This window comes from Parasteatoda tepidariorum, chromosome 6 (genome assembly GCF_982258835.1).
Source record: "Parasteatoda tepidariorum strain Cologne lab strain chromosome 6, Ptep-v5.0, whole genome shotgun sequence".
NCBI lineage: Eukaryota > Metazoa > Arthropoda > Arachnida > Araneae > Theridiidae > Parasteatoda > Parasteatoda tepidariorum.
This window is the reverse complement of record NC_141760.1, coordinates 83,282,891-83,309,942: the sequence shown is the minus strand read 5'-3', so window position 1 is coordinate 83,309,942 and position 27,052 is coordinate 83,282,891. Positions and strand designations below refer to the sequence as shown.

General features: G+C 27.7%; 1 protein-coding gene across 2 annotated transcripts in view; it reads left to right on the top strand.

Annotated features, from left to right (window-relative positions):
* Positions 1-11,020, top strand: part of LOC107450867 (uncharacterized) — a 37,616-nt gene extending 26,596 nt beyond the window's left edge. For both annotated transcript variants that reach the window (XM_016066789.5, XM_016066790.4), the window contains exons 4-8: positions 3,060-3,268; positions 5,059-5,323; positions 6,233-6,460; positions 7,996-8,329; positions 10,170-11,020. In XM_016066789.5, the coding sequence (XP_015922275.3) occupies positions 3,060-3,268; positions 5,059-5,323; positions 6,233-6,460; positions 7,996-8,329; positions 10,170-10,958 (1,825 nt within the window). In that variant the 3' untranslated portion in view covers positions 10,959-11,020. The remainder of the gene's footprint in view (positions 1-3,059; positions 3,269-5,058; positions 5,324-6,232; positions 6,461-7,995; positions 8,330-10,169) is intronic.
* The last annotated feature ends 16,032 nt before the right edge of the window (positions 11,021-27,052 follow it).

Here is a 27,052-nt window from a genome sequence, read left to right as displayed (position 1 = left end):
TATTTTTTAAATCTTAATATTTAATAGAAAACAAAGTATAACGATGCGTTTTAAGTGTTTCTTTTCGGCGAAATTTTAAATTATATGCATAAGAGAATTAAATTCAATTTTTGGAAATAAACAAACATAGAAAAAAAACTTTTTTAAGTTTAAATCTCCAATTTCATCCTATAAAATAAATGTTAACATTCCTGAATTGAAATTATTAAAGATGAACATAGAAAAGTGATCTTATATCTAGAGTAAAGAAACAACGATTTGTAATTGGCCATTAAATTTTAAGATTCCGTTCGTACTTCTAAATAAAAAGTACACAACAAAGTAACATTATTTTTATACAGCCTCATAAAAAGTTGATTATGCATAAAACAAACAATAAACAATTCAATTTATGAAATACAAAGAAGCCATTCCGATAATTTTTAATGGCTTTACATCTTCTTTTCTTTCAGTCTCTTATGTTTTATTTATTTTTAAATTGAAAAAGTTGTTATAATGGAGAATCTATAAATACTATTTATTTGCATAGGATTTACGAACATTTACTGAAGCATTTACTTGTGGAGGAAATTGATAATTTGGATGGAATCAAAAAAAAACTCTATCCAATTATGAAAATATCTCGGAGCCCATCTAATTATTGTAATCTAATTATTGCAACTTTTTTCTGGCATTCTCTTTATAAAAGCAAGGAGAGAAATAAAACAACAAAAATTTTAAATCCCTTATTTTCTTTTGTCATGAAACAATCGAAGCCTTCTGGCATGCAGATGGCTGCTGAATTTAGAGATTTTATCGAGATATTTCCTTTCTATTTTTAAAATGTTAGCAAAACGCATGTTTCAATATATTTATCTAGCTTTAACAAAGGTGATTTATAGAAGTTTTTACCACCACTATATATTAATGATTTAAATGAATCGATAAAAATTTTAACAATAAAAGTATAAATTATTATAATTTTTAAAAACAATAAGTGTTTACAAAATTTAAATATTTTTCGTAAATGTAAATTTAATTGCTATATTACTTATAACACAATAAAAAGCTTAATCAGAAAGAGAACAAAACAGCAGGTATATTTGCATGATGAATTTGAATAGCGACTTACATTTATTTTTGTTCACATTAGCAATGGAGTTCAAGTTTCAGATTTACAAAATTCTTACCCAATTTCATCAGGAGAGAGTTGTAATTTTTCAATACCATCACCAAAATCTAAACACTCTCAGAACTCAACAAAAGTTTTCATCAATATGACAAAATTAAAATTTAATAAAATAATTAGTTTATTATATAGCAAATAATTAATAAAATAAATAATTATAACAGTAAATAATTAATAAAATAAATAATTATAAGAGTAAATAATTAATAAAATAAATAATTGTAATAGTAAAAAATTAAGAAATAAATAATTATAATAGTAAATAATTAATGAAATAAATAAAGTAAATAATTAATTATTTTATTTATAATTAAAAAATACTATAATTTAACAATTTAAAAAGCATCAAGTGTTTACAAAATTTAAATAACATTTATGCGAGTGTAAATTCAATTGCTATATTACTTATAATACAAAAGAAGCTTAATCAGAAAGAGTACAAAATAGCAGGTATATTTTCATGATGAACTTAAATATCAACTTTCATTTATTTATTTTTTCACACTAGCAATGGAACTCAAGTTTCATATAATGGAATTCTTGCCCAATTTCATCAGGAGAGAGTTGTAATTTTTCAATACCATCACCAAAATCTAAACACTCTAAGAACTCAACAAAAGTTTTCATCAATATAACAAGATTATAATTTAATAAAATAATTAATTTACGTCTTATTAATAATTAATAAAAACTATAATTTAACAATTTTAAAAACATTAAGTGCTTACGAAATTTAAATAATGTTTTTTGCAAGTTTAAATTCAATTGCTATGTTACTTATAATACAAAAGAAGCTTAATCAGAAAGAGTACAGAACAGCAGGTATATTTTCATGATGAACTTAAATAGCAACTTTTATTTTTTCACATTAGCAATGGAACTCAAGTTTCAGATAATGGAATTCTCGCCCAATTTCATCAGGAGAGAGTTGTAATTTTCCAACAGCATCACCAAAATCTAAACACTCTAAGAACTCAACAAAAGTTTTCATCATTATGATAAAATTATAATTTAATAAAATAATTAGTTTATTATATAACAAATAATTAATAAAATAAATAATTATAATAGTAAATAATTAATAAAATAAATAATTATAATAGTAAATAATTAATAAAATAAATAAAGTAAATAATTAATTATTTTATTTAAAATTAATAAATACTATAATTTAACAATTTAAAAAACATTAAGTGTTTACGAAATTTAAATAATGTTTTTTGCAAGTGTAAATTCAATTGCCATATTACTTATAATACAAGAGAAGCTTAATCTGAAAGAGTACAAAACAGCAGGTATATTTTCATGATGAACTTAAATAGCAACTTTCATTTATTTATTTTTTCACATTAGCAATGGAACTCAAATTTCAGATAATGGAATTCTCGCCCAATTTCATCAGGAGAGAGTTGTAATTTTTCAGGGCCATCACAAAAATCTAAACACTCTAATTTTTTCGTCATAAGACATAATCGAAACGTTCTCGTCTAGCAAAAGCATACATCCTAAGAAACAAAGCTTAAGCTTAAAGGATTAATCCCATTGATATTTCATTAGTGTAGTCTTATTGTGATGTTAACAAAAAGTCAAACTAAACAATTAATTAGACTTTTTTTAGCATCGTTAAATCAATTTTTATGCACTAAACGATACCATACAACTTCAAACTTGATTTATCAATAGATTGTTATCCATCGATAAATTAAATGGATAACAATCTATACAATTTTAAAATTTCTTTAAAATTTTATTTCTCATGATATGCATTTTATTAATACTATACACTAATACTTTAATGCTACATAACTTTCAAATATTTTTTCTCTCACGCTATATTTTTAGTTTAAACGAGAAGAATTCTTTTTAAAGTGTGATTCTTTAATCTTTTTAGAAACCTACGCTGCCGTTATACCTTGAGTGTGACACGCAGTCTTGTTGCCTTGGACATGAACTCTTTCGATGTGGATGGTTTGCGATGTGACAATCTACTTTTATGCTTTCCCAGACCTGTGACGAAAAATAACTCAGAATGCCCTTTTGATTACGTCAAAATATATGATGGAACTTCAGAAGATAGTCCTCTTATCGTTACTTTATGTGGTAAGAAAACATTTTGAAAAAAGCAGTTCTTACAAAATATGTCACCCTTTAAAATATTATGGATAAAAATAACTCCTGCTATGTGTGTTATATTGTATATCTATAACTAACTACAGAAAAAACACTGCGTATTAAAATGTAATATGAAGAAGCTAGGTATTTTTTTTTTACTATTTTATCCGTGGTTGAACAACCGACCTAATCTTTTGGGTTTACGACAACCAATGCTCAACTCCGTAGCCTTGCAATTTTTAACCCAATCCAGAAGACAAGGAAACTCCTGGATCAGTACCCCCAGAGGTATTGATTTGTGATGGGAACATGGATGGCTTTGCGACTCGACAGATTTAACGTGCATCAGTCACCATTTACTACAAGGGGGCTCTTCGGCCGGCGGAGATCTTACCCACGAATTCTTGGACATGAGCCCAGTGTCCTACTAACCAGGCTATAGAAGCTGGGTCTTCTAATTATTTTGCAAATGAAATTGAAATGAATGATTTAATAAAGTGTGTGTATTACTATGTAAATGTTGTTGGTATCGTTAGCCATTAAAGCAGTAGGGGTGCGATTCATATATTCATTCATTCATCCACAGATAGTAATTTTGACCTGAACCAGAGAACGATTAATCTCCAAATCAGTACCCCCAGAGGTATTGATTTGTTATGGGAACATGAAGGACTTAGTGACCCGACAGATTCAACGTGCGCCAGTCACCCCTTACTGCACGGGGAATCTTCGGACGGCTGGATTTGAACTCCAGTTTACACAAACTTGAGTTTAGTACCCTGTCGACCAGGCTATACCATTACTATGTAAATAAAAACAATAAACTGTTTTTAAAGATTATTATGATAATTTTACTTTAAAGAAGCATGAATTTTATTTTAAGTACTTATGAAATGCATTAAAATGCATTAATTTGCTGTACAGAAACAGAAAAGAAACTATGTACAAAAAGGCTAGTTTTTACATCACTAACAAAAACTTTTTTTTAAGATTTTAATAATAGTTTTTATTTTATTAATACTAGTTCCATTTTATTAAAGTGGCATAAATTTTATTTGAAATCTTAACGAAATATATTGAAATATTATATTTTGAAAGATATCTATATTAAAAAAATTATATTTTTTAAAACGATAAGTTTTTTTCATCAGTATTTATCAAATATAAGATAAATAAATTTCCAATAGTTAAATTGAAGTAAATAAATTTTATAAAATTGTACCACCTTTATGTAGATATAAATAAATATAGAGCATGTAAGCTCTAAAATGTTACAAACAGCGTTTTTAATTACAAATATCGAGTTTTGTCTACAAAAATACAAAATTTTCAGGAGATGAGACCATTTTTGGAGCTTACGCGTTATGGAGTGAAAATTAGCGCAAACAACTTTTTCCTATATTTTAAATTTTATAAAAATAAATGTGCGTCAGTTGCGCTTTTTCTACTACAGTGGCGACTGGGTGGCCGAAATTTGAAGATTTCTGTATACATTTACATTCACAGTTCTGATAATGTCATGAGTTTATAAGAGGATGCTGTTCTAGAAACTTTCTCCTATAGATACCAACGATATTTTTCTTAAGAATATGCTCTAAATTACAAATTACCCCAAAATTTAAAAAAAACATTGTTTCTACAAACACACAAAATTTGCAACATTTCTTTTTTTCTATTTTAAATGTATTTAATTCTAAATTACATGGTGAACCTTTTGTGAACGTAGCCTGCTAATATTTGTTGTCTCATGTTAAACAAATTTATATTTTTTTTCGCAGGTCGTGGCAGACTAAAGTCTCAGATTGTAGCTTCAGGTTCAGAAATGCTGGTCGAATTCGGAACATCCGCTGCTGGGCCACTACTCAACAAAGGATTCCACTTTAAGGCCGAAAGCATCCATGGTGAAAGCGAAACAGAACATCAGTATCCTAAGTTAGACAGCAACGGAACTTGCTCAATTACAAAGTACATGAGATCGGGAGATGTTGCTACATTTGGCCATCTACGTTCTTGGTATCCAGTAAACACAACTTGCACTTACAAGTTAGTTTATGGTTAATTTATAATTACCATTAACTGCCAAATATTACTGTGCATTTGTTACTAAAAATAATCTGTAATTATCTCTGGGAATAATTTTTCGTAATATATAGTATATTATAACCATATCGTTGATACCAGTGACATGTAATACGGTATGGCTTTATTAAAACCATATCGTTAAAATTAACTGCAGCATTTATACTACGGTGCTAAAACCATCTTAAAATTGACTATATAGCTCTAGGGGGTCAACTTCAATGACAACCTAATTCAATTTAACATCTTTTTAAAGCTGCACCTATTTTTCCTTATATTATAATTTAAAATGTATCGTTGTCTTTTAGTATCTTGAATTTAATATCTGGATATTAAATGACCTTCCGTAGTCCTACTTAGCTGAATTGCTCTGTATCTCTTTTTAGGACTGCTAAAATCATTCAACAGTGTACAGCCACTAGCCACTAACCTCTTATTATCCTACTGTTCAACTGGCTTTCCTTTCCTTGTTGTATCTTGTTTGTAATTTCTTTCTACATATCCGTGTTTCCCTTCTTCATTTTGTGAACACGAAAAAAAGTTCTTCTTTACAGAATCAAACCTTTGTATGCTTTTAATGCATTATTTTTACTTTTTTCACGTTGCTTAATTTCATTTACATGCAGCAGAAATTTATATAAATTTTCTAAAATATCTTTTCTAATACCTACAACACTTAACAATTTCTCAAAAAATAAACTGATTTCTTGAAGAAAATTTTGATTGCCTTGTAACAACGAACTCAACTATTTTAATACATTTTTGTTTTAATTTTTAAAAAAAAATACTTAGAACATAATTAATGAAATTCAAGACTTTAAATATTTCCTTACCTTTAGTACTTGTTTTAAAAAATTATTTTTTAACTTTCAGATTCGTGGCTCCAGATGACGAGGTTCTGAAATTGACTTTTGAGTTTTTCCGCATGGAGCGGGTCACATTATGCAACGAGTCTCTTAAGCTCTACGATAGTTCGTTAAACGATCCTTCCAAAATCATATCGAAATTGTGTGACATCAATAAACCACGAACCGAACAACCGAAATCTGTGTATGAGACAACAGGACCAGGACTTTTTGTAGAATTCTCCAGCAAAATGGGGTAAGACAAGGAAAAACCAATTAGTTTTTTCTAAAATCGTAATTGTGATATTTTTTGTTGAAAAATACCAAACTAACTATAGCAGAATATTTTAAACGTTCAAACATTTAAAAAAACGTATTAAAATGGTTCATTTGAAAAATTTAAATATTTTAAAGGTTTTTTTTTTAGTACTAAAGTTATTTGAAATGAGGTAATGGTTGCCTTAAAAAAAATTTGACACCGATTTCAAATCGAGAAATAAAAAATATATTAGCAATAGCAGAGCTACGCATTTGGGTAAGAAATTAATGAAATTGAAGTGTGCCACAGATTGCGTCCAATTAAGCAATCAATTTGCTTGAAAGTACATTCTATTCAGCAAAATTAGGAAATTATGTAACACTCCAGTGGCCAGTGGTTCACTTCTTGGTTCAAAGTAGCCGCCTCCACTTTTTTTGCATTCATTAGCAGTAAAATTTATAATTACAGTAAAACATGATACACGTAAGAGTCAGTAAAAATATTTTCACACTACAATATAGAGTAAAATTCAACACAAATTATTAAAAGAAAATTAGTTTGTATACACGTTGCACAGAAAGAATGTAAAGACGAAATAGAAATAGGCTTAACAGAAATTATACATGAGAAAAGAAACTGGGACTGAGAACCCGAAAATTTTTGTGAAGAGTGTACATCAGTATCAAATTCAAGACCAAGTACAAGAAACGCCATGATTTCCAGTGATATATCACTGATGTTGATGAAATAATTCGATATGATTAAAGAGTTACGAGAAGGTATAACATTTATGCAACGCTTTGTCTGGCATGAAAAAATAATTGGTACGATACAATAACCTTAAGCCACTAAAAATTATACTACTTCTTGTTGCTCTGGACGCATTCTTCCTAGATCAACTTTATGTTCATTTTAAATGATCTCATATAAATTCAGTTTAATCAGTTAGTTGCAGTTTGCAGTACGTTTCTCTAGCCTTCCTGTATAACCCTGAATGGTTGTGTTGCTATAGTTGCTGTATTTCTGACGCGATTGCATTTAGATACTTTTCCCTTAAACCACCTTTATAGTATATTCATACCTTATTAACAATTTCTTAATTGAGGCATTAATCTACGTATAGTATGAAAATATTTTTACTTTTTTACACAACTGCTCTAAACAAAGTACACTATTAAAAATTTCCGGATCAAATTCTGCAAAATTTTACTGTAAAAATGAATTTTACTATAAAAAGTACCGGCACCCTGAATGTCGGTACATTTTGCCAGAATTTTTTACAGTGTAATTGCTTAAATATAGTACAAATAAGTATGTTTTAATTCAGTTTAATACAAAAAATGCAAAACAAACTACACAACACAGAAAAAACTATATTGATGCTAGATTAGCTTAACCTGCTTTAAACAAATTTCTCCAACGATACAGCCATTAATAAAAAACAATTAATAAATACCAGAACCGAAATTTATATTTTTTTAAATTTTATATACTCTTTTTAATTTTGTAATACTTTATGTGCTTTTTTACAGGTCTTTAGAAGGCTCTTCTATCAGTTACGCATTTGAGGTTCGGCCTGTAAATGTTGTAGCTCGCAGAAACACCCTTAATGGCAACAGCTGCAGTAGAGTATTCACTCCAGAAGGGGGCATGACAGGACTATTAACTGGACATTCTTTTGGCGAGACAAATATTTCTTCTCTTACTTGTAACTATACTTTTGATGCCTCACGATTACCTCAAGGAAGAGTGAGGCTCGTCATTTTCACCTCTCTTAAGAAATCCGCCAACTGCGCCGAATGTCGACAAGAACCTTTGTTTTTTCAAGTTTTATTTGGCATTGGAGAAAAAATGTGTTTCTGCAAGGTAAGAAAGATTGGAAAACTATCATTATATACGCTATAATATTTGAATAAGAATAGTTAAATAATAATAAGAGTTGAAAAAGATTAAAGCTTGATTAAGAATAAGAGTTGAATAGGAATTAACAACTGGATTATAAATACATCCAAGTGATGGGTGAGATAGTTAGAGATACTTGTGTAGAAATAGTATTTCTTAAGGAATTAGAATAGTTGAAATAAAAAGAGAATCATTGAATTAAAAAGAGAATCATTGAATAAAAATGAGAATGTTTGTATAAAATTGATAATAGTTGAGTATTGATATGGATTGAATAAGATTTGGACTAGAATAAGAATAAAAATTGAGTAAGAGTTAACAATTTAATTATAAATTTATCCAAGTGATGAGAAAGAATAAATAAAGTTGCTTAAAAACTGAAAGTATTTTATAAAGTATTAGAATTGTTGAATATGTTTAAAAAAAATAAAAATGAGAATAGTTGAGTAAAAATAAGAATCGCTGAAAAATTATAAGAGTTGCAGAAGATAAGGCTTGATTAAGAATAAGATTTAAATACGAATAAGCAATTAGATTATAACGTTATTCCAGTGATGAATAAGAACAAATAAAGATACTTGAATAACGATAATATTTTAGGATGAATTAGAATAGTTGAATAAAAATGAGAATAGTTGAGCAATAATTGAATTTGAATAAGATTAAGACTGAAATAGGACTAAGAGTTCAATAAGAATTAATAACTGGATTATAAATTTATCCAAGTGATAATAAAATATAGTGCTTAAAAAAATGATAGTATTTTATAAAGAATTAGAATTGTTGAATAAAAATTAGAGTGATTGTAGAAAAATATAAAATTGAATAAGATTAACGATTAAATTTTAAATTTTCTAAGTAAGAAAGTATTCACATTCGTTCATTTCATATTTTTTTTAATATTGCTTTAAGTAAATTATTAAAGCATGAACTTTAAGCAGATACTAAAATAAAACTAAATAAAGCTGGAATTAAGAGAGATTATTCCTTACATACCAGCCTAAATCGTTGTTTTTATCACAATGTAAATTTTTCCGAAACGCAGAAATTCTTTTAAGATTACTCTGTTTTTGCATCATTAATAGAACTGATAGAATATGCAAACGCTATCTCATACCTAAAATTTTAACTGTTAAAAAACTGTTAAAAAAGCAAGCAGTGACAAAAACTTTAGTGTATTTTTCATAAACGTTAAAAAAATATTGTAGAAAAATATCATTCATTAATTTTGAGATGAACTGAAGGTAGTCAAAATATGTAATAAATTATCTATATACATTTCGAGTAACTAATGTAATTATTTAGTTCTGATCTGCACACATAATAATTAGGATTTTAAACTTACTATAAATTTAGTTACCTTCATGTCGTTAAATCACAACAAAACATTTAATAAGTAGAATACGAATTGTTTAAACTTAAAATATTTTTTGGAATGCATTTTAAATATCTTAAAATGTAACTTAGAAATAAAAAACTTTTTGTACTTTTATTAAGTTTTTTTCTTTTAATAGGGATAACACTACTGGGTTTTTTTAGATTTTAAAATTAAAACAAATTTTTAATTTATATCCAATTCTCATTTGTATTATTTGTAACTAAAAAAATTAAAATAAATTGAGTGTTTGATAAATAACTATTAAATCAATAAGTTTTCATAATAATTGTTAAATTTAAAAAGAAAGATCTGTACAAAAATTGAAATAAATTTTAAATTTTTCTCCTATTCCTTATCATGCGAATTTTCGAGCACACACGGCATTTATCTACTTTAATACTAGTTATAGTTTTGTTTCATTTTCAGGTTTCTACTCATAAAAGTCATACCCTGATTTCTTTCGGTCCATTGATGCATCTATCACTACATGCTGAATCTGCGTGGGATAAGAAACTTCCACAAAAACATGTGGTCAACGGAAGTTACATTTTCTATTCCGAATCCAGATGTGGAGCCGAACGTCTGGAACTAGATATACAAGGTATACTCACTTTCCCACCACTCATACCAACAATCGGAAATTGTCCAGATGGACAGTGCCTAGATGGTCCTATTTTCTGCCAGTGGAAGATCCCGATCTTCCACAGAATGGATGTTCTTCTAAAAGTGGAGAGTTTAGCCGAGGAAGGCAACTGCAGTACTGACCATGCCATTGTAAGCAGCATAGTTCTCTGCCCGAGCGATGAGGTTCAAGAGGTCCTTCTTCACAAAGAAGACATCTTCGAATCAGACGTCACCGTCAGTCTGCGCATGTCCGAAAAGACATCTAACTTTACAGTCAGGTGGACGCAACTTCAAATGCTTCCAACTAGGACGAGCCCTGATAGTTTAATGTCACTTGGCAAAGACTGTGATTTCCTTTGCACAACTTCCATGGCTTGCTTAACCAGAGACCTAGTGTGTAATGGTGTAAGCAATTGTCCTGGTATAGGTGTTACGGCAGATGAAGATACTACCTTATGCATGTTGCCAAGAGACAATTTTAAACTTTATTGGTGGATTATTGGTTTTGGGTTAGGAGTTTGTGTTTGTTTGACATTATGTCTTGTTTTCACGATCTTTAGAAAATGTCGCGTGAGGCGTCACCGAATTTAAATTGTGATGTTGTTGTATTTTGTACAAATGTATAAAATTTATTAAATTTTTAAATGTTTCAATTGAAGTCAGTGCTTTTTTTTCACCAACATATTTAAAATATTGCTTATATCAATAAAAGGTTAAATTTGGGGTTGCGAGGCACGTTTATTTCGAAAATCAATTTTTATTCAGACGCAATTTTTCCTTTTCGTTTTAGTACAAAATATCAGTGTACTGGGAAAACTTACAATTCTTATGGTTTTAATTAAATTACACATTATATGAAATAAAATTATATTTTGTAACCAGTTTCAGTAATAAAATTTAAGGCGAAAGCTTAAGATGAACAGAAAAACACAAACACACAAACTTAATTTAGAGTTTAAACGAAACTTCATTGGTTCTAAACTATATAGCTATTCTCAGTTACCAGAAATATGCATATTGAATAGTGTTGGACTCTTGGCCAAAGAATACCTTGTTCGCCAAGGTTGGACTAATATAACGAAAGCTGTTCGTTACAGTTACCAACTCTAACTAATCTGTAACCTAAATAATAACTTCGGACTCAAATTTCAGGTCAAGGAGGTGAAGCCGCCTTTACTTAAGGTGATGGGTGGACTTCAAGCCACTAAGGGAAATCGAGCCCCTAGTTCTTCACAATAACAACTTAATAACTGTAAAATCTTGGCTCACTTAATGTGCTTATTTATATTATAAATCGCAGATGAAATAAATATTATTACACATTCTTAATTTAAATTACTAAAATAAATAAACAAAGATTACTATACATAGACACACTAAGAAAAGATGTATTGTCAAAACTACGAGAATATAGTAAAATTTACACCATGTTTTTGACTCTATGGGAACACCAGAAAGCTCAGCAATTCTTACCGAAGTGCTTTTTAAAATGATTTTGATAAAATTAATAATAAAATATATTTTTATAATGAATGCTGAAATTTGGTGTAAAAACCATTTATTCGGTTAAATTTACTTTTCAGTTTCGTATTTTTTACTAAATGTGAGGTAATAAAAGCTATAATTTTGAAAACCAGAATCTCCAGTACACCTTTAACATATATGAACCGAAAAGTTACCAAATGAATAATAAATGCCATTTATTTTGGGTTTTTTAAGAGAATTATGGGGTTTTTTTCAACCACAAATGTCATTACCGTACATTACAGTAATTTTACCAGACTATTTTTCTCCGTGTACATCTTATAACACGAAAATTTTAGCCCTGGCTGCTCACAATGTAGGGGGGTCAAGAGGGTAAACTTGCATCCTCTAGTAGAAATGTAATATATTAATAATGCTATAATTAATTTATATTTTTGAGAAATAAAATATATAATGAAATTATACTATATGATATTGTGAAATGATATAATAATCAGAATTCTGTGATATTTCTTTTGTGTTCATATCATGAATAATTTAAAATTTAAGTAAAGCATGATTTTTATTTTTTATTTATGTTTCAAAATTTAATTCTTCTAAAAATGCAAATAAAATTTTTTGTCAAAATATATAGTTTCGCAACTTTAATTAGGCTATTAGAATTGTGTATGAAAATTTCTGATGTACGTTAATAAAAATATACTTCGTAATTATAAAATGAAAGTAATTAATAATAATTTTTTTCCTGATTGCACCCCTCTGAGAAAATTTATGCAGTTATCCTTGCATAAGACATTACAAAGATTCAACCTTTAAACATTGCCTTAACGACACTCATACTTTCGCAAATGATAAAGATACAATTTTATTTTGTCATTTTAATAATAATGTTTCTCTCCTTAAAATTAACTCACAGTTACTTTTAAGTTTAAATTCACGTCTGATCTCACAGTACCTTTTACAACTCATTTTCGGAATTCTTTTAATCCTAAACACCGCAAATATTTTATAACACGCATATAGTCGAAAATGATAAAAAGAATAATAAAGAAATGCTGGAAATTTATAACTTCAAACAATTTATTTAATTTCATGCTTTTCGTAACCAAGTGTATTTTTGGAGAATAAAAATTATCATATTTGATTTCTTCAGGTTAAAGTAAAATACTGTAATAGAATTGAATAGACTATGCTTAAAGACTCACAACAATATACTCTGTAACTCATTTTCAAAGGTTTTTTAGCGTCAAGCACATTTAATATTCTACATGGATAATTCCACAACGCCCTCAATATTATGACCCTCAATATTGTACAGATAAACAAATAATGTGAAAATTGCCCTTTCAAGACCAGTTTTCTTACAATAAAAAGATAAATTACGACTAACAATATTGTTCCAAAATGAAATAAACAAAATTAACTGTTTGGACGATTGAAGAAACGTGGCATATGTGTCCCAACGAGATTTTAGACTGGACACATATGTCCCAGTAGTATTTTCCAATGCGGGACATTATGTTCCGGTGTGACCGAAAGGGTGAAAATACATTGTGATTAAAAACTGACACTTCCAACTTCTATGTCCAATAATGTCTCATCTAAAATAGATATCTAAATGATGTTGATTAATGTTGATATTTAATTCATGAACTATATTTGAGAAACTTAGGAGATAATTTTGAAACATCATGTATTGTAAACTAGACTCATACGCTTCAGTATTTTAACTGGTATATTTAACCCTTTGCTTACGGTATACAATGTTCTACCGTCATTTCGGTACACATGTTGTACCAGCCGTAAGTAAAAGGTTAAACATTTCACAAAATGACAATGCAAATATACGTTAATCTTTTCATATTATTTGCCATTATTCTACGAAATGATCACTCGTTTCATTACTCGATGCTAAGTAATGATTAATCTTCTTTTTTCATCTAATCAGCAATAAATTCCGAAACACAGATGGAAAATTAACTTGAGTGCTAGAGCTTATGGAAAGATGTAAAGTGATATTCCGAAAATGTATAGCATCTTGTATTTATAAGCATGTCTCATCTGTTTAGATAAACATTAAGCTTCTGTAAGTCTTAAATAAAATGATTTTTAACACACAAAAACATTTAGTATGCAGTAACATGCTTTATTATTATTTTTTATCCTATTTTTTGGAAAAGTTCTCCTTTTTTTAATATTGAATAGCATTTTAAATAAAATCATAATTACAACTTCAAATGCTCTTAAAAAAATTTTTAAAATATGTTTGCATAATTGAATTAATAAATAAATATTAAACATTAAAGTAATTATAATTATAAATAACCAGGCAGAATATCAGTCATCAGAAGTTTAAAAAAAACACAATTATTTTGAACACAAATCAGTCTGAGGTTGTATTTTTTGCTAAGACAGGAATCCAATAGATACTAAGGATTTAATATTAAATCAATGTATAAAGAAGAAGCATCTGCATTCCAAATAAAATCATAATTGCAGCTTCAAATGCATTCAAAAAATTTATTAAAATCTGTTTATACAAATGAACTAATAAAAAAAATATTAAACATTATGATAATTATAAATAACCAGGCATAATGTTCGTTATCCGAAATTGAAAGAACAATCATTTTAGACACAAATGAGTCTTAGGTTGTATTTTTTGCTAAGATAAGATTCCAATAAATGCTACGGATTTAATATTAAACTAGCGTATAAAGGAGTAGAAGAATCTGCATTCCAAATGAAATCATAATTACAGCTACAAATGCGTTCAAAAAATTAATTAAAATCTGTTTATGTAAATGAATTAATGAAAAAATATTACACATTATAATAATTATAATTATAAATGACAAGGCATAATATTAGTTATCCGAAGTTAAAAAAAAAAACAATCATTTTAGACACAAATGAGTCTTAGGTTGTATTTTTTGCTAAGATAAGATTCCAATAAATGCTACGGATTTAATATTAAACTAGCGTATAAAGCAGTAGAAGAATCTGCATTCCAAATGAAATCATAATTACAGCTACAAATGCGTTCAAAAAATTAATTAAAATCTGTTTATGTAAATGAATTAATGAAAAAATATTACACATTATAATAATTATAATTATAAATGACAAGGCATAATATTAGTTATCCGAAGTTAAAAAAAAAAAAAAACAATCATTTTAGACACAAATGAGTCTTAGGTTGTATTTTTTGCTAAGATAAGATTCCAATAAATGCTACGGATTTAATATTAAACTAGCGTATAAAGCAGTAGAAGAATCTGCATTCCAAATGAAATCATAATTACAGCTACAAATGCGTTCAAAAAATTAATTAAAATCTGTTTACATAAATGAATTAATGAAAAAATATTACACATTATAATAATTATAATTATGAATGACAAGGCATAATATTAGTTATCCGAAGTTAAAAAAAAAAAAAACAATCATTTTAGACACAAATGAGTCTTAGGTTGTATTTTTTGCTAAGATAAGATTCCAATAAATGCTACGGATTTAATATTAAACTAGCGTATAAAGGAGTAGAAGAATCTGCATTCCAAATGAAATCATAATTACAGCTACAAATGCGTTCAAAAATTAATTAAAATCTGTTTATGTAAATGAATTAATGAAAAAATATTACACATTATAATAATTATAATTATAAATGACAAGGCATAATATTAGTTATCCGAAGTTAAAAAAACAAACAATCATTTTAGACACAAATGAGTCTTAGGTTATATTTTTTGCTAAGATAAGATTCCAATAAATGCTACGGATTTAATATTAAACTAGCGTATAAAGCAGTAGAAGAATCTGCATTCCAAATGAAATCATAATTACAGCTACAAATGCGTTCAAAAAATTAATTAAAATCTGTTTATATAAATGAATTAATGAAAAAATGTTACATATTATAATAATTATAATTATAAATGACAAGGCATAATATTAGTTATCCGAAGTTTAAAAAAAAAACAATCATTTTAGACACAAATGAGTCTTATGTTGCATTTTTTGCTAAGATAGGATTCTAATAAATGCTACGGATTTAATATTAAACTAACGTATAAAGGAGTAGAAGAAGCATTCCAAATGAAATCATAATCACAGCTACAAATGCGTTCAAAAAATTTATTAAATTCTGTTTATATAAATGAATTAATGAAAAAATATTACACTTTATAATAATTATAATTGTAAATGACAAGGCATAATATTAGTTATCCGAAATTTTAAAAAAAAACGATCATTTTAGACACAAATCAGTCTGAAGTTGTAAGATAAGATTCAAATAAATGGATTTAATATTAAATCAATGTATGGAGGAGTAGAAGAATCTGAAGCATACAAAGGTATTTGGGCAGAATGATATATGCTGGAATTAATTTTCTGGCCAGTATGCAATATCTCTGTGAATTTCTCAACTATTTCGCATTATGTCAACTATTGTGGTGTGCATTTCCTTTGCATTGCTATTGATGTCGCATCAAATAATATTAAAACGAAATAGCATTATTCAAATAATTGAGAGGCTGAAAATGAAAGTTAAATAAATAACCTTTCTTTGATTTAATGATACTTCTTATGATTGAAAAATTTATTTTTTTTAAGTTTACGAAAATTTCAATTTTTTTATTAAAACTTGAACATTATTAGTTTTAATTATTTCTTATAAAGCGTCAAATTCAATATTTCACAATTGTTTATTCAAGACACAACTTTAAGGAATAAAATAAATTTTTAAGCATCGAGGGTACATCAAGGATCTTAAAACCCACTTCTTTTTATAACTAGTAACCAAATTTATAATTTAACCATACTTAACTACATACAAAAAATTTAATCTGACAATTTTAAATTACATCTCGGATAATTTTAATTTTCAGGATTATAATTTTCAGAGAAAAGGGGCATTACTAAAGTGAAAAATTAAAAGTAAACCTTTTAATCAACTTCATAAAACTAAATTTCCGAGTAAAGTGATGTTACTGAAACTAAAATGGAAATTAAACGTAAACATTTCAACTTCATAAAATTAAATTTCAGATTAAAGTGACATTACTGAAACTAAAGTAGAAATTAAACGCAAAAATTCAACTTCATGAAATTAAAATTTTACTGGTTATAAAAAGCATTTTAATGCATGCATATGCATGTTAAGAAGGAAACAAAAAAGGAAGAAAAACCGAGGTTTAACCAGATAAAGTGGTGATCTCCAATCTTAATCAGTTAAATGTCATAGAATTTCAAACGTGTCCAACTTTAACTGAAAAAAACTTATTTTAACCAGCCATGGTCAGTTAAAACCAGCAGTTACGTAATAAAGGCAAATAAAACATAAATTTTAACTCTTATCCGGCATAGTGCAAACACGTCCTATACTAATTAGGATTCATTATGCTGATGTTTCTTAAAGGTAAAGGCCATGTTTCCCCATATTCCTGACATTGATGTTTTCTAAGATTAAGAGCCGTCGTTCGATATACACTTGCCCGGTATTTCCAACAATGGTGTTTTTCAAGGTTAAAAAGTCACTTCCCGTTACACAGTGTGTGTATTAGATACTAGCTTCGAGAATTAATAGACTGAGATATGTTAGATCCAATTTTAAGCTGTTCAAAGTTGGAGATTCTTCGAGCTTTAGCTGATAAGACTTTATTTTCTAACCGCCGTTGAACAGCCGATCTAATTTTGAATTTATAACTACCAATATTCAAATCCAGAACCTTGTAATTTTGAATCCAATCCAAAAGACAAAGCAACTCCTGGATCAAGTATTGGGAGAAATTTGCCTTCGCGGAAGACTTAATGGAACTAACCCGCAGTTGTGTTGCATGAAAAATAAAACCACGAAAACCTCCAACGGTTCACCTGACGGCAAAGGGATTCTAACCCATTATCCGTCTACCTCTACTGATACTTTACGTCAGCACTGTTGTTGATGCGAGCCAGATGCAGAATCCGTATCTACCAACCATAAAGCATATTATGAATAGATAATATGAAGTATGATAGACAATCGATAACGTGTCTAGAATAATTGTATGTGCTTAACATCTCTCCAAAGTTTATCTCAGTTATTAATTGGATAATGCGTGAAAAAGTCAATTAAGAATTATAATGAAAATCAATGAAATATTTCGATGCAAAAGAGTGCTCAACAAATTGAATACAGTCAACAAACTTAGATAAAAATCATGCCTGAAAGCAATTATTTTATCAAGAGACCAAGCGAGATAGAAGACAGAAAACGGATAAAAAAAAAATCTAAATTAATTAAATGTGATTATAAGTATCAAGCTAATAATTTGTTTCGCAACAAATTAGCCATAAACTTCATTGTCATAATTACATAAAAACTATTAGGCGGAAAGTTTTCGTTTCATTAGCATTAATTGTGGTAAAACTTATTTTTTCTATTTAATGATTTGTGATTTTTATCGCTGGTGTACCCCTGGCGTAAAATACCAATTATGGTCACCATTTCTCTAACATAATAATGATAAAAGCGTAGCACGTGCACGCAATATGGTAAATTATTGAGAGAAAAAAAAGATTTGCAAAATTGAATTTCAGGGCAATTTTCGTGCAGCGTTTAACTTAGTTATCGAAAATGAATTTATAATCTAATGAATTTTAATTCTTCGTGATTGAATATCCCAATTTTTTTCAACATAAATATTAATTTACCGATTGCCATTGCTTTTGAACTCATTTTTTTAATTAATATTCCATCCATATTTTCATATTAATGTAAGAGTTTTCAACATTTTTGACCCCTTTAGTTATAAAGAACCACACTTCACCATATCTCCCAGTACTCTCTCTATTAAATATACTTGTAGCTCAAAAACAAAAGGCTACATAAATGATTACTTGAGTTGACTTAATTATTGATTACTTGAAAGGTCGGATAAATGCGCAGAGTTTCTTCCTTCATTCCTTAGTGTCTACTGAGTGAGAAAATAATGCCTTTTAGATTAGCCAAGTGATACTTGGAATGGGCTTCCACGTAAAGTAAACTTCTTCAAAAGTATCTCTTCAATTCTTCATTAATCTTTTTTTTTTCCTCAGCCATTTTTTCCATCAGCGTTTTTTTTTTTTTTTTAAATGTAACTCAGATCGTGCAAGAACTTTTACAATATCATGATATTTTTTTATAAATTGTTTAATAATTATAAATCTTTATTGAGTATTTTGTACTGAATTGACATTAATAGTTAACTGAAAATACCTTTAAAAGTTAATTAAACTTAACCTGTATTGACTTACAGATTTTTATAGATAATCTTAACGCTTATTAAATTTGAGATTTTTAATGATAAACTTTGCATTTATTAGCTTTTAGATTTTTATTGATTAACTTTACACTTATTGAAGTTATACTTCTTATGCGACTTCCAACAAGTTTGCGTTAAACGTTCAACGCTACATTTTTCTTGGCCGGGAAATCACGTGGTAGGATCCAGTTTTCCCTCATTCGTTTCCATATTGTTTTGGTTCTCACTAGCATAAAAATAATAAAAGTATTGTTTTTCTATAAATATTTTTTTAGTTTGTTTTGATACACATATAATTTAATAGGGTAGTATTTTTTTATTTTCAAATTTAGTGGATAACAATTGTAAAAAATGAGTGAAAACAATCCCACGGACAATGCGACGGATTTAAGGTTATGTCTAGGTACGTCTCTTGTGAATATCAATTGATTGTTAGGTTTTCTCTTTTGAAATTACATTCACATACATTATTAATACAAATACATTTTCCAGGGCGAGACGATGAGGCAACCACAAGCACTTCCACTGGTTCAAGAGGTCCACGAGGGAAAAATGCACAATATTACCGTGATTACAGAGCACGGAAGCGAGTGGAGCAGGAAAAAGAGTCGGTGAATAGAACTAGTGATCCTTCTACGACTGCTGATTCTTCTACAATTAATGTCGCAGGTTGCGAAGTTTAACTTCTTCCGCGCGGAGGGACTCCACGCACTATTTTTATTTATTATTTACTATTTAAAAGCCGTAATCATTTATTTATATATATAACAGGGCTACTCTTTTACTAACTGATAATATGATTTGATAAAAACTCCCGTTACAATTAATATCGCAATGAGAAACCATTCTAATATTGACCCAAGTGACTCTTAATTAATTTAGGTAATCTATGCAAGATAACAACAATGATGCTTACATAATGTTGATAATATGTATTTTATTTTATAATCGTCATTGAACAGCCGACCCTAACTTGAGTTTACGTCTACCAATGTTCAACTTCGTAGTCTTACAATTTTGAACCTTATCCAGAAGACAAGGGAACTCCTGGATCAAGTAACAGCAGAAATTCGTCTTCCTGGTGGACTTTTTTCGTGTAACTAAACAGCATTTACGTCACATGAAGAGGAAAACCACGAAAACCTCACATGGTTAGTCTGACGGCAAGGAGACTCTTACCCATGATCCGTCTACCACTGAGGATATTTTACGTCAGCACTGTGGTATGATAATAAATATTTTATTTCATAACCATTATTGAACAGTCGATCCAATTTTGGGTTTACGACTACCAATGTTCAACGACGGAACCTTGTAATTTTGAACCCAATCCAGACATAAATCTTTTTTCTCGATAGCAGATAAATGTCCAACTACATACATACATGCATGGACACAAACAGACAGAAATACATATACACACATGCGAATACATGCTTAACTTAACACACGTGTTTATATACAATAGATGCTTATTTTTGCACATGCTTCTATACAATAGATGCTTATTTTTACACATGCTTATATGCAATGGATGCAATCCAGGGTGTTCCATAATCACTTCCCTTAACGTATACATTTTTAATAATAACCAGTATTATGTCACAATTTTAGACACATTTGGGGTTGCTGACTAACATTTAAACGATATTTTTAAAAAAAACGGATATTAAAGTCTAACGAATCACCATCAAGAAATTGCGTAATTTTCAAAAATAATCAAAGGGAGTTTGCTTACCGGTAGAAATCGAAAGTGTATCCAATAGCCATCTTTTACATTCGCTCAATTTTCTCCAACAATCAAACACATTATGAACTTTTGGTCTCCACTTAAACACTTAAACTTTTGATCACCACTTAATTTGCATCCCCTGAAATGTGCGTGTATATTGGACTTTCTTTCAGAAAAGGGTACTAAGAATGTATATATCAAAGTGTTGCATCTTTTATGGACAGCTATGGCGAACTCTTACATTAATATGAAAATATGGATAGAATATTAATTAAAAAAAATGAGTGTAAAAGCAATGAGCAATCGGTAAATTAATATTTATGTTAAAAAAAATTTGGATATTCAATCACGAAGAATTAGAATTTATTAGATACTGGACACCCTGTTTACTGAAAAGAGAAAATAACAGGTTTGGGAAATATCAAATAAAGCAAACATAAAAATCAAAAAACACACAATTCGAAAGATAAAAGTCAACCAATAGAAAATTCTAAAAAAGACTTCGGGACAACTTCTTATATTCGTTTCAATTCTTATTTTCCTTTCGAATTTACAATTCTTTGAATATAAAACAAACAAGTTGAACAAACTTCGCATAAAAGTTTTTTTGTTGTTTAAATTATTGACACGAAAACTTTTTTTGTATTATCAATCTTCCATCATAAGTAGAAAACAGCCTCTAGGTTTTGAAAGTAAATTGAATTTAATATCCAATTTCTATTCCAAAACATTTGAGGAAAACGAAAGCGACAGAAACGCAATTTCACGAGAAGAATTGCACTCACTCGCCTAAGGTGAAACTCAGTAATCGATGCAAGCTAAGAGCTAAACATTTATCTCTGAAATGCCCCACGCCTTGCATCGAAATTAGTTTTCTTACTTGAATAGTGATGTTAAAATCCTAATTTATTTCCCTTTATTTCACAAAGCTTATTACAATCGTGAGAAATATATTGCGCGAGTCAGTGAACAATTTGTAACTTAAAATTGAAAACTTAATGCATAAACTCAACTGTTATGAGTAATGTAAGCAACAGATAAGATGAAGATAAATGCTTCTCTCCATTGGGATTATTGTTCCGTTTTAATTTGGCTGAATAATTAAAACTAAAGACCTTAACATTACATGAATTAAAAATTTCATTTAAAAATGGTTTATACTTTCTTGGTGAACTGTCAAACTTTTTCAACAAAATGAATAATTAATGAATAGTTAATAAATTTATTTTAATTAAATAATTCATCTTCTTATGAAAAAATAAAAAAATGCTCAATTTTTTTTCTTTTTTAAAATAATTTTCCCCTGAGGAATAGATTAATTAATAATGTTATAATATATATTTAAAACAATGCTTTCCATTTGGATTATCATCTCGTTTTAATTTGGCTGAATATTTAAATCAAAAACAAAAAATGAAAATTCACTCAGTTTTAAAAGAAAAATTTAGTTTCTATGGAATAGATTAATTTATAATATTATTATATATATTTAAAACAATGCTTTCCATTTATATTGGTTTTAATTCGGCTGAATATTTAAATTAAATACTTTAATATTATGTGAGTTTAAAATTTCATTAAAAATGATATATACTTTTTGAGTGGCATGTCAAACCTTTTTAGCAAAATGAATTAGCATGAATAATTTATAAATTTATTTTAGTTGATTAATTCATATGCTATTATTATATTAGATTTATATGATATGAATAATTAAAATTAAAGAATATTATATGAATAACAAATTTTATTTAAAAAAGAATATATTTGTGAAGTCACGTTAAACGTTTATTTTTTAACGAAATGGATAATTTTTGCGAATATTTTAAATAATGAATTCCTTTTTAATAATAATTAAAAATTTATTGAATTCTAAGAGAAAATTATTCTCTCTCCAACAGAATAAATAATTTATAATAATATTATAAATTACATATAATTTATTTATAAATTATTTATAAATTATTTATAAATAATTTATAAATTATTTATAAATAATTTATAAATTATTTATAAATTATTTATAAATTATTTGTAAATTATTTATAAATAATTTATAAATTATTTACAAATCATTATAAATTAATAAATAATGATTATTTATAATAATTATTATTTATAATAATTATTATAAATAATTATAAAGAAATAATATAAGATGTGTTTAAACCTATTTCTTATAACAAAGTTTCTTATTTTTTTATAAAGTGTTTCATATCTAATTAGAATGATAAGTTTCCGTAAACTATATCAAATTACAATAGGAAAGCTGGAAAGTAGTAATTATAAAATTACATATGAAATTAATTAAACCGAGTTTTAAAAAATCGGATTCTGACAGTAATTAAGAATTTCAGTAATTTAAGACATTCAATTAAAATATTTTGAAATAAACATCCAAAAAGTATGAAAAGTTCTTTAAATTACTTTTAATTATTTCTTTCAAGCAAATCACAAGCAATTAAAATCAATTGATACATCAATTGTAACCGGAATTTCATAAAAATGGAAAACTTCCGTAAACCAAACAAACAACTAAGCCATTTAGTTCAGATTCAAGTTTCTACTGTGTTAATTATTAGTTTATTATATTTCAAATTATTATATATCGTAAGAAATACATGTGCTTACAACAGAAAAAGATTAGAAAATTCACAAGTTCAGATGTTCAAAAACAAGTAAAATACATTTCTTTAGCAATTCCATATTCATCAATCATAAAGCTAATGTATAGTTACGATGTTACGAAAGTTTCTTCTAGTAAAGAATATTCTTTAAACTGTTACACGATAAACAAATTCCTTTGAGAAAAATAAGAAATTTTTACTTGAGACTTAAAGTAAAGTTTTGACTGTAATATTCAGAATATAGCGAGACACAAGAGTAACAAAAGGCAACTATTCCAGAGAAATAATGTATCGCGATTTTATGTCTTGTTTCTTATTTTATTACTCCCATGGGTTAAGTTTGTTCAAGAATTTACCTTTTATTTTATTCATCACTTTTATACTTTAGAAAACATTTCTATCTTTAGAGATTCTTTTAGATAAATGAATTTTTAGAGAAAATAATAACTTCGATTCGTTTGTATTAAAATTCATTTTGATTTATGGAATCCATGTTGTTTTTATTGGAAAAGTTTTCACTTCAATTTTATAACTTCAACACTAGTTGAGTTCTTTACTGAATTTTATTGTAATATTAGTATGAACAGTGATATATATGAGCATGAGCACATGCAGTGGCGACAATAAGGTCCATGCAAATGCCACTGATCTTGAGAAGATTGCACTTTTTAGGACGGATATGTTCTGAAAATTCATCAAAACATCTCAGTCTTCCGCGTTATGATTTCTGATTACAACGATTTATGTCCTTTAGATATATGTAGTCAAACATATTTAATGAAAAAATTCTTCACTTCAATTTTATAACTTCAAATTAGTTTTGTTCCATTATAGACATCTCGAATACAATTTTACTACTCAATACAATTGAGTAGCAACACTAAAGCCCACGTAAATGCTTCTAAAAACGTCACTGAATATGTAGGGAATTATACACTTTTTAGAACGATTAGATATAATACATAAACTAATTCTATGTGATATTAATATATCCACTTATATATTAATTGAAGGTGGAATTGAATGGTAGGGAGGTGGAAGGTGGAAAACTTGTGACGACATTAAAAAACTGTATGGGCTCTTTCACTTTTTCGTTAAAACATTGGGCACAAGAACACTTACTTCATATAAACTAGACAGTACTAATTTGTAACAACACTTTATAATTAATTATTTTCTGTGTGGAAATGTATTTTGTAATGACGATTTTTGAATATCATGTAAGAAACTATGACCAACTACATTGTAAAAAATTCCGAATCAAATTACGGTAAAAAGTACCGGCATTCAGGGTGCTGTAAAATCCATTTTTACCGTAACAAGTTACGGAACAAAAAATCTGATATACCGTAAATTTTACGGTAATAATTACGGTAAAATCACTGAATCACTGTAACTAAATAAATATTACTTTAAAAATCACTGCGTAATATTTTACGGTAAAATGGATTTTACGGATGCCGAAATACCGGTACTTCAGACCGTAATTTGATCCGGAATTTTTTACAGTGTAAGTTAAATAATATATGTCCAGTGAGATGACTTTCATTGCCATGAATTTTTCCTGGGCTTTTTCCTTGCTTCATAATTAAGACTAATCTAAGGTTCTTAAACTAAAGATAAATCAATACAATTTTAAACAACAATCTAAATGTAATTCCTATATTAAATTAGTTTTAAAGTATGCCATCTTAACCTCTTATGGAGTCATTTTTTTCTAAAAATGCTTCTTTAAAATTGGGTTTGAAATATATTTATAAAAAGAAATGCATTTAAATCATTACTCCCTTAAGCTGCATCCATGGAAAGATGGGTGGGATATTCAAAACTGTGCCAAATTACTGTACTTACTGCGGTTATACTACTGTTACTGTACTTACAAATAACCAAATTTGTATATCTTTTGTTTCAAACTACAAATTGACTAGATGAGAAATGATCAAACAAAAGAAATCACAACGCACGTGAGAAAATAGTTTCCAATGTTGGCATCTCTTCTTGACTTCAAGCCAACCTTTAATGTTACTCCCATTTATGTATGTCCCTTCATTGATAAACAAGTATTTTATATCTTTTTTCTCGTAAACTTAAAAATGGATTTTTAAAAACATAAGGATTAGTTTTCCCTATGTCAAAGTATGGCGTAACTATGCATTTAAATTTTCAATATCTTAAACACAAATTTTAATTTGAATTAACTATTACTGAAAAAAAAATATTAGTAAAGAAATGCATTGCTCTTACATTAATCGAAATAGTATTCTAAATTGTGGAAGAAGAAAAAAAAACTTTTCCACATTTTAATATACTATTTCCAATTATATAAAAACGATTTATAATTCGCTCATTTTCGAAATGGCTTTCTTATTTTAAATTTAAATTAATTGTTTTTTAAAAAATATGATATGCGAGAAATAATTATGATTATATTTCGCAGCATTATGTTGTAATATTTCTCATCAGTTTTATATTAATTTGAGCACATTTTTCATAAAAAGAAATGTTAATGAAAATTTTACCTCTGCCCTACACTGTAAAAAAAAAGTTTCTCAAAAATTAACAAATTTGTGGCTCAGAAATAAATAATAGTCAAATTTGAAAAAACCGTGTATTCAAAATTAAAACAATATACACATTTTTGAACAAAATACGTAGTCCAAATGTTCACCTAAATTCTGGAGATCTTCGGGTCGAATCCATCAGGCAACCAATGAACATCTCCCTCTTACACACATCTTCCTCCACATCGTTTTTGAGACTTTGCATTTTGCTCAAAAATGAGTATCTGGGGTTTCAATTTTGATAATTATTTGTTTCACAAAATTCACCTATTCACCTATTTTGACACAAAAATGTGTCAAAATAGGTTCTATTTTGACACATTTTTGTCCGATTTTCAAGAAAAAAATTTAATTATTTTATCTCCTACGGAATAGATTAACTTATTCCTATATATATTCAAGACAATGCTTTCCAGGGAGAATACTGTTTAGTTTTAAACAACATTCATTAATAATTCATTTTTGGTTAATTTATAAGTTAATATGGTAAGTTAATTCAAGTTAAAAATTCGTTTTTTGCTGAATAATTAAAATTCAAGACCATTTTGCTGAATTTATTAAAATCATTTGAAATTAATAGAGACATTTTATGAAGTAAAAATTGTAATTAAAAATGAAATACACTTTTTTGTGGCATGATAAACTTTTTTTAACAAAATGAATGATTTATTAATTTATTGAAACTAATTAATTCATCTTCTTATGAAGAAATATAAAACTAATTAAGATGTCAAAATAAATTTATGTATTTCAGCTCCTGCAGTGAACCATTTATGAATTATAAATTTTGTTTCAAAAATAAAATATATTTTTAGAGATATGTTTATGTACTGTAATCACATCACTTTTGTGACTGTGTATCACAATATCAATTATCCACATCACTTTTGAGATTATGCATTTTGTTCAAAAATTAGTATCTGCTGTTTCAATTTTGGGGTTTTCAAATTCGACTAGTGTTCGTTTCGGAACTATTTTGACACATTTTTGC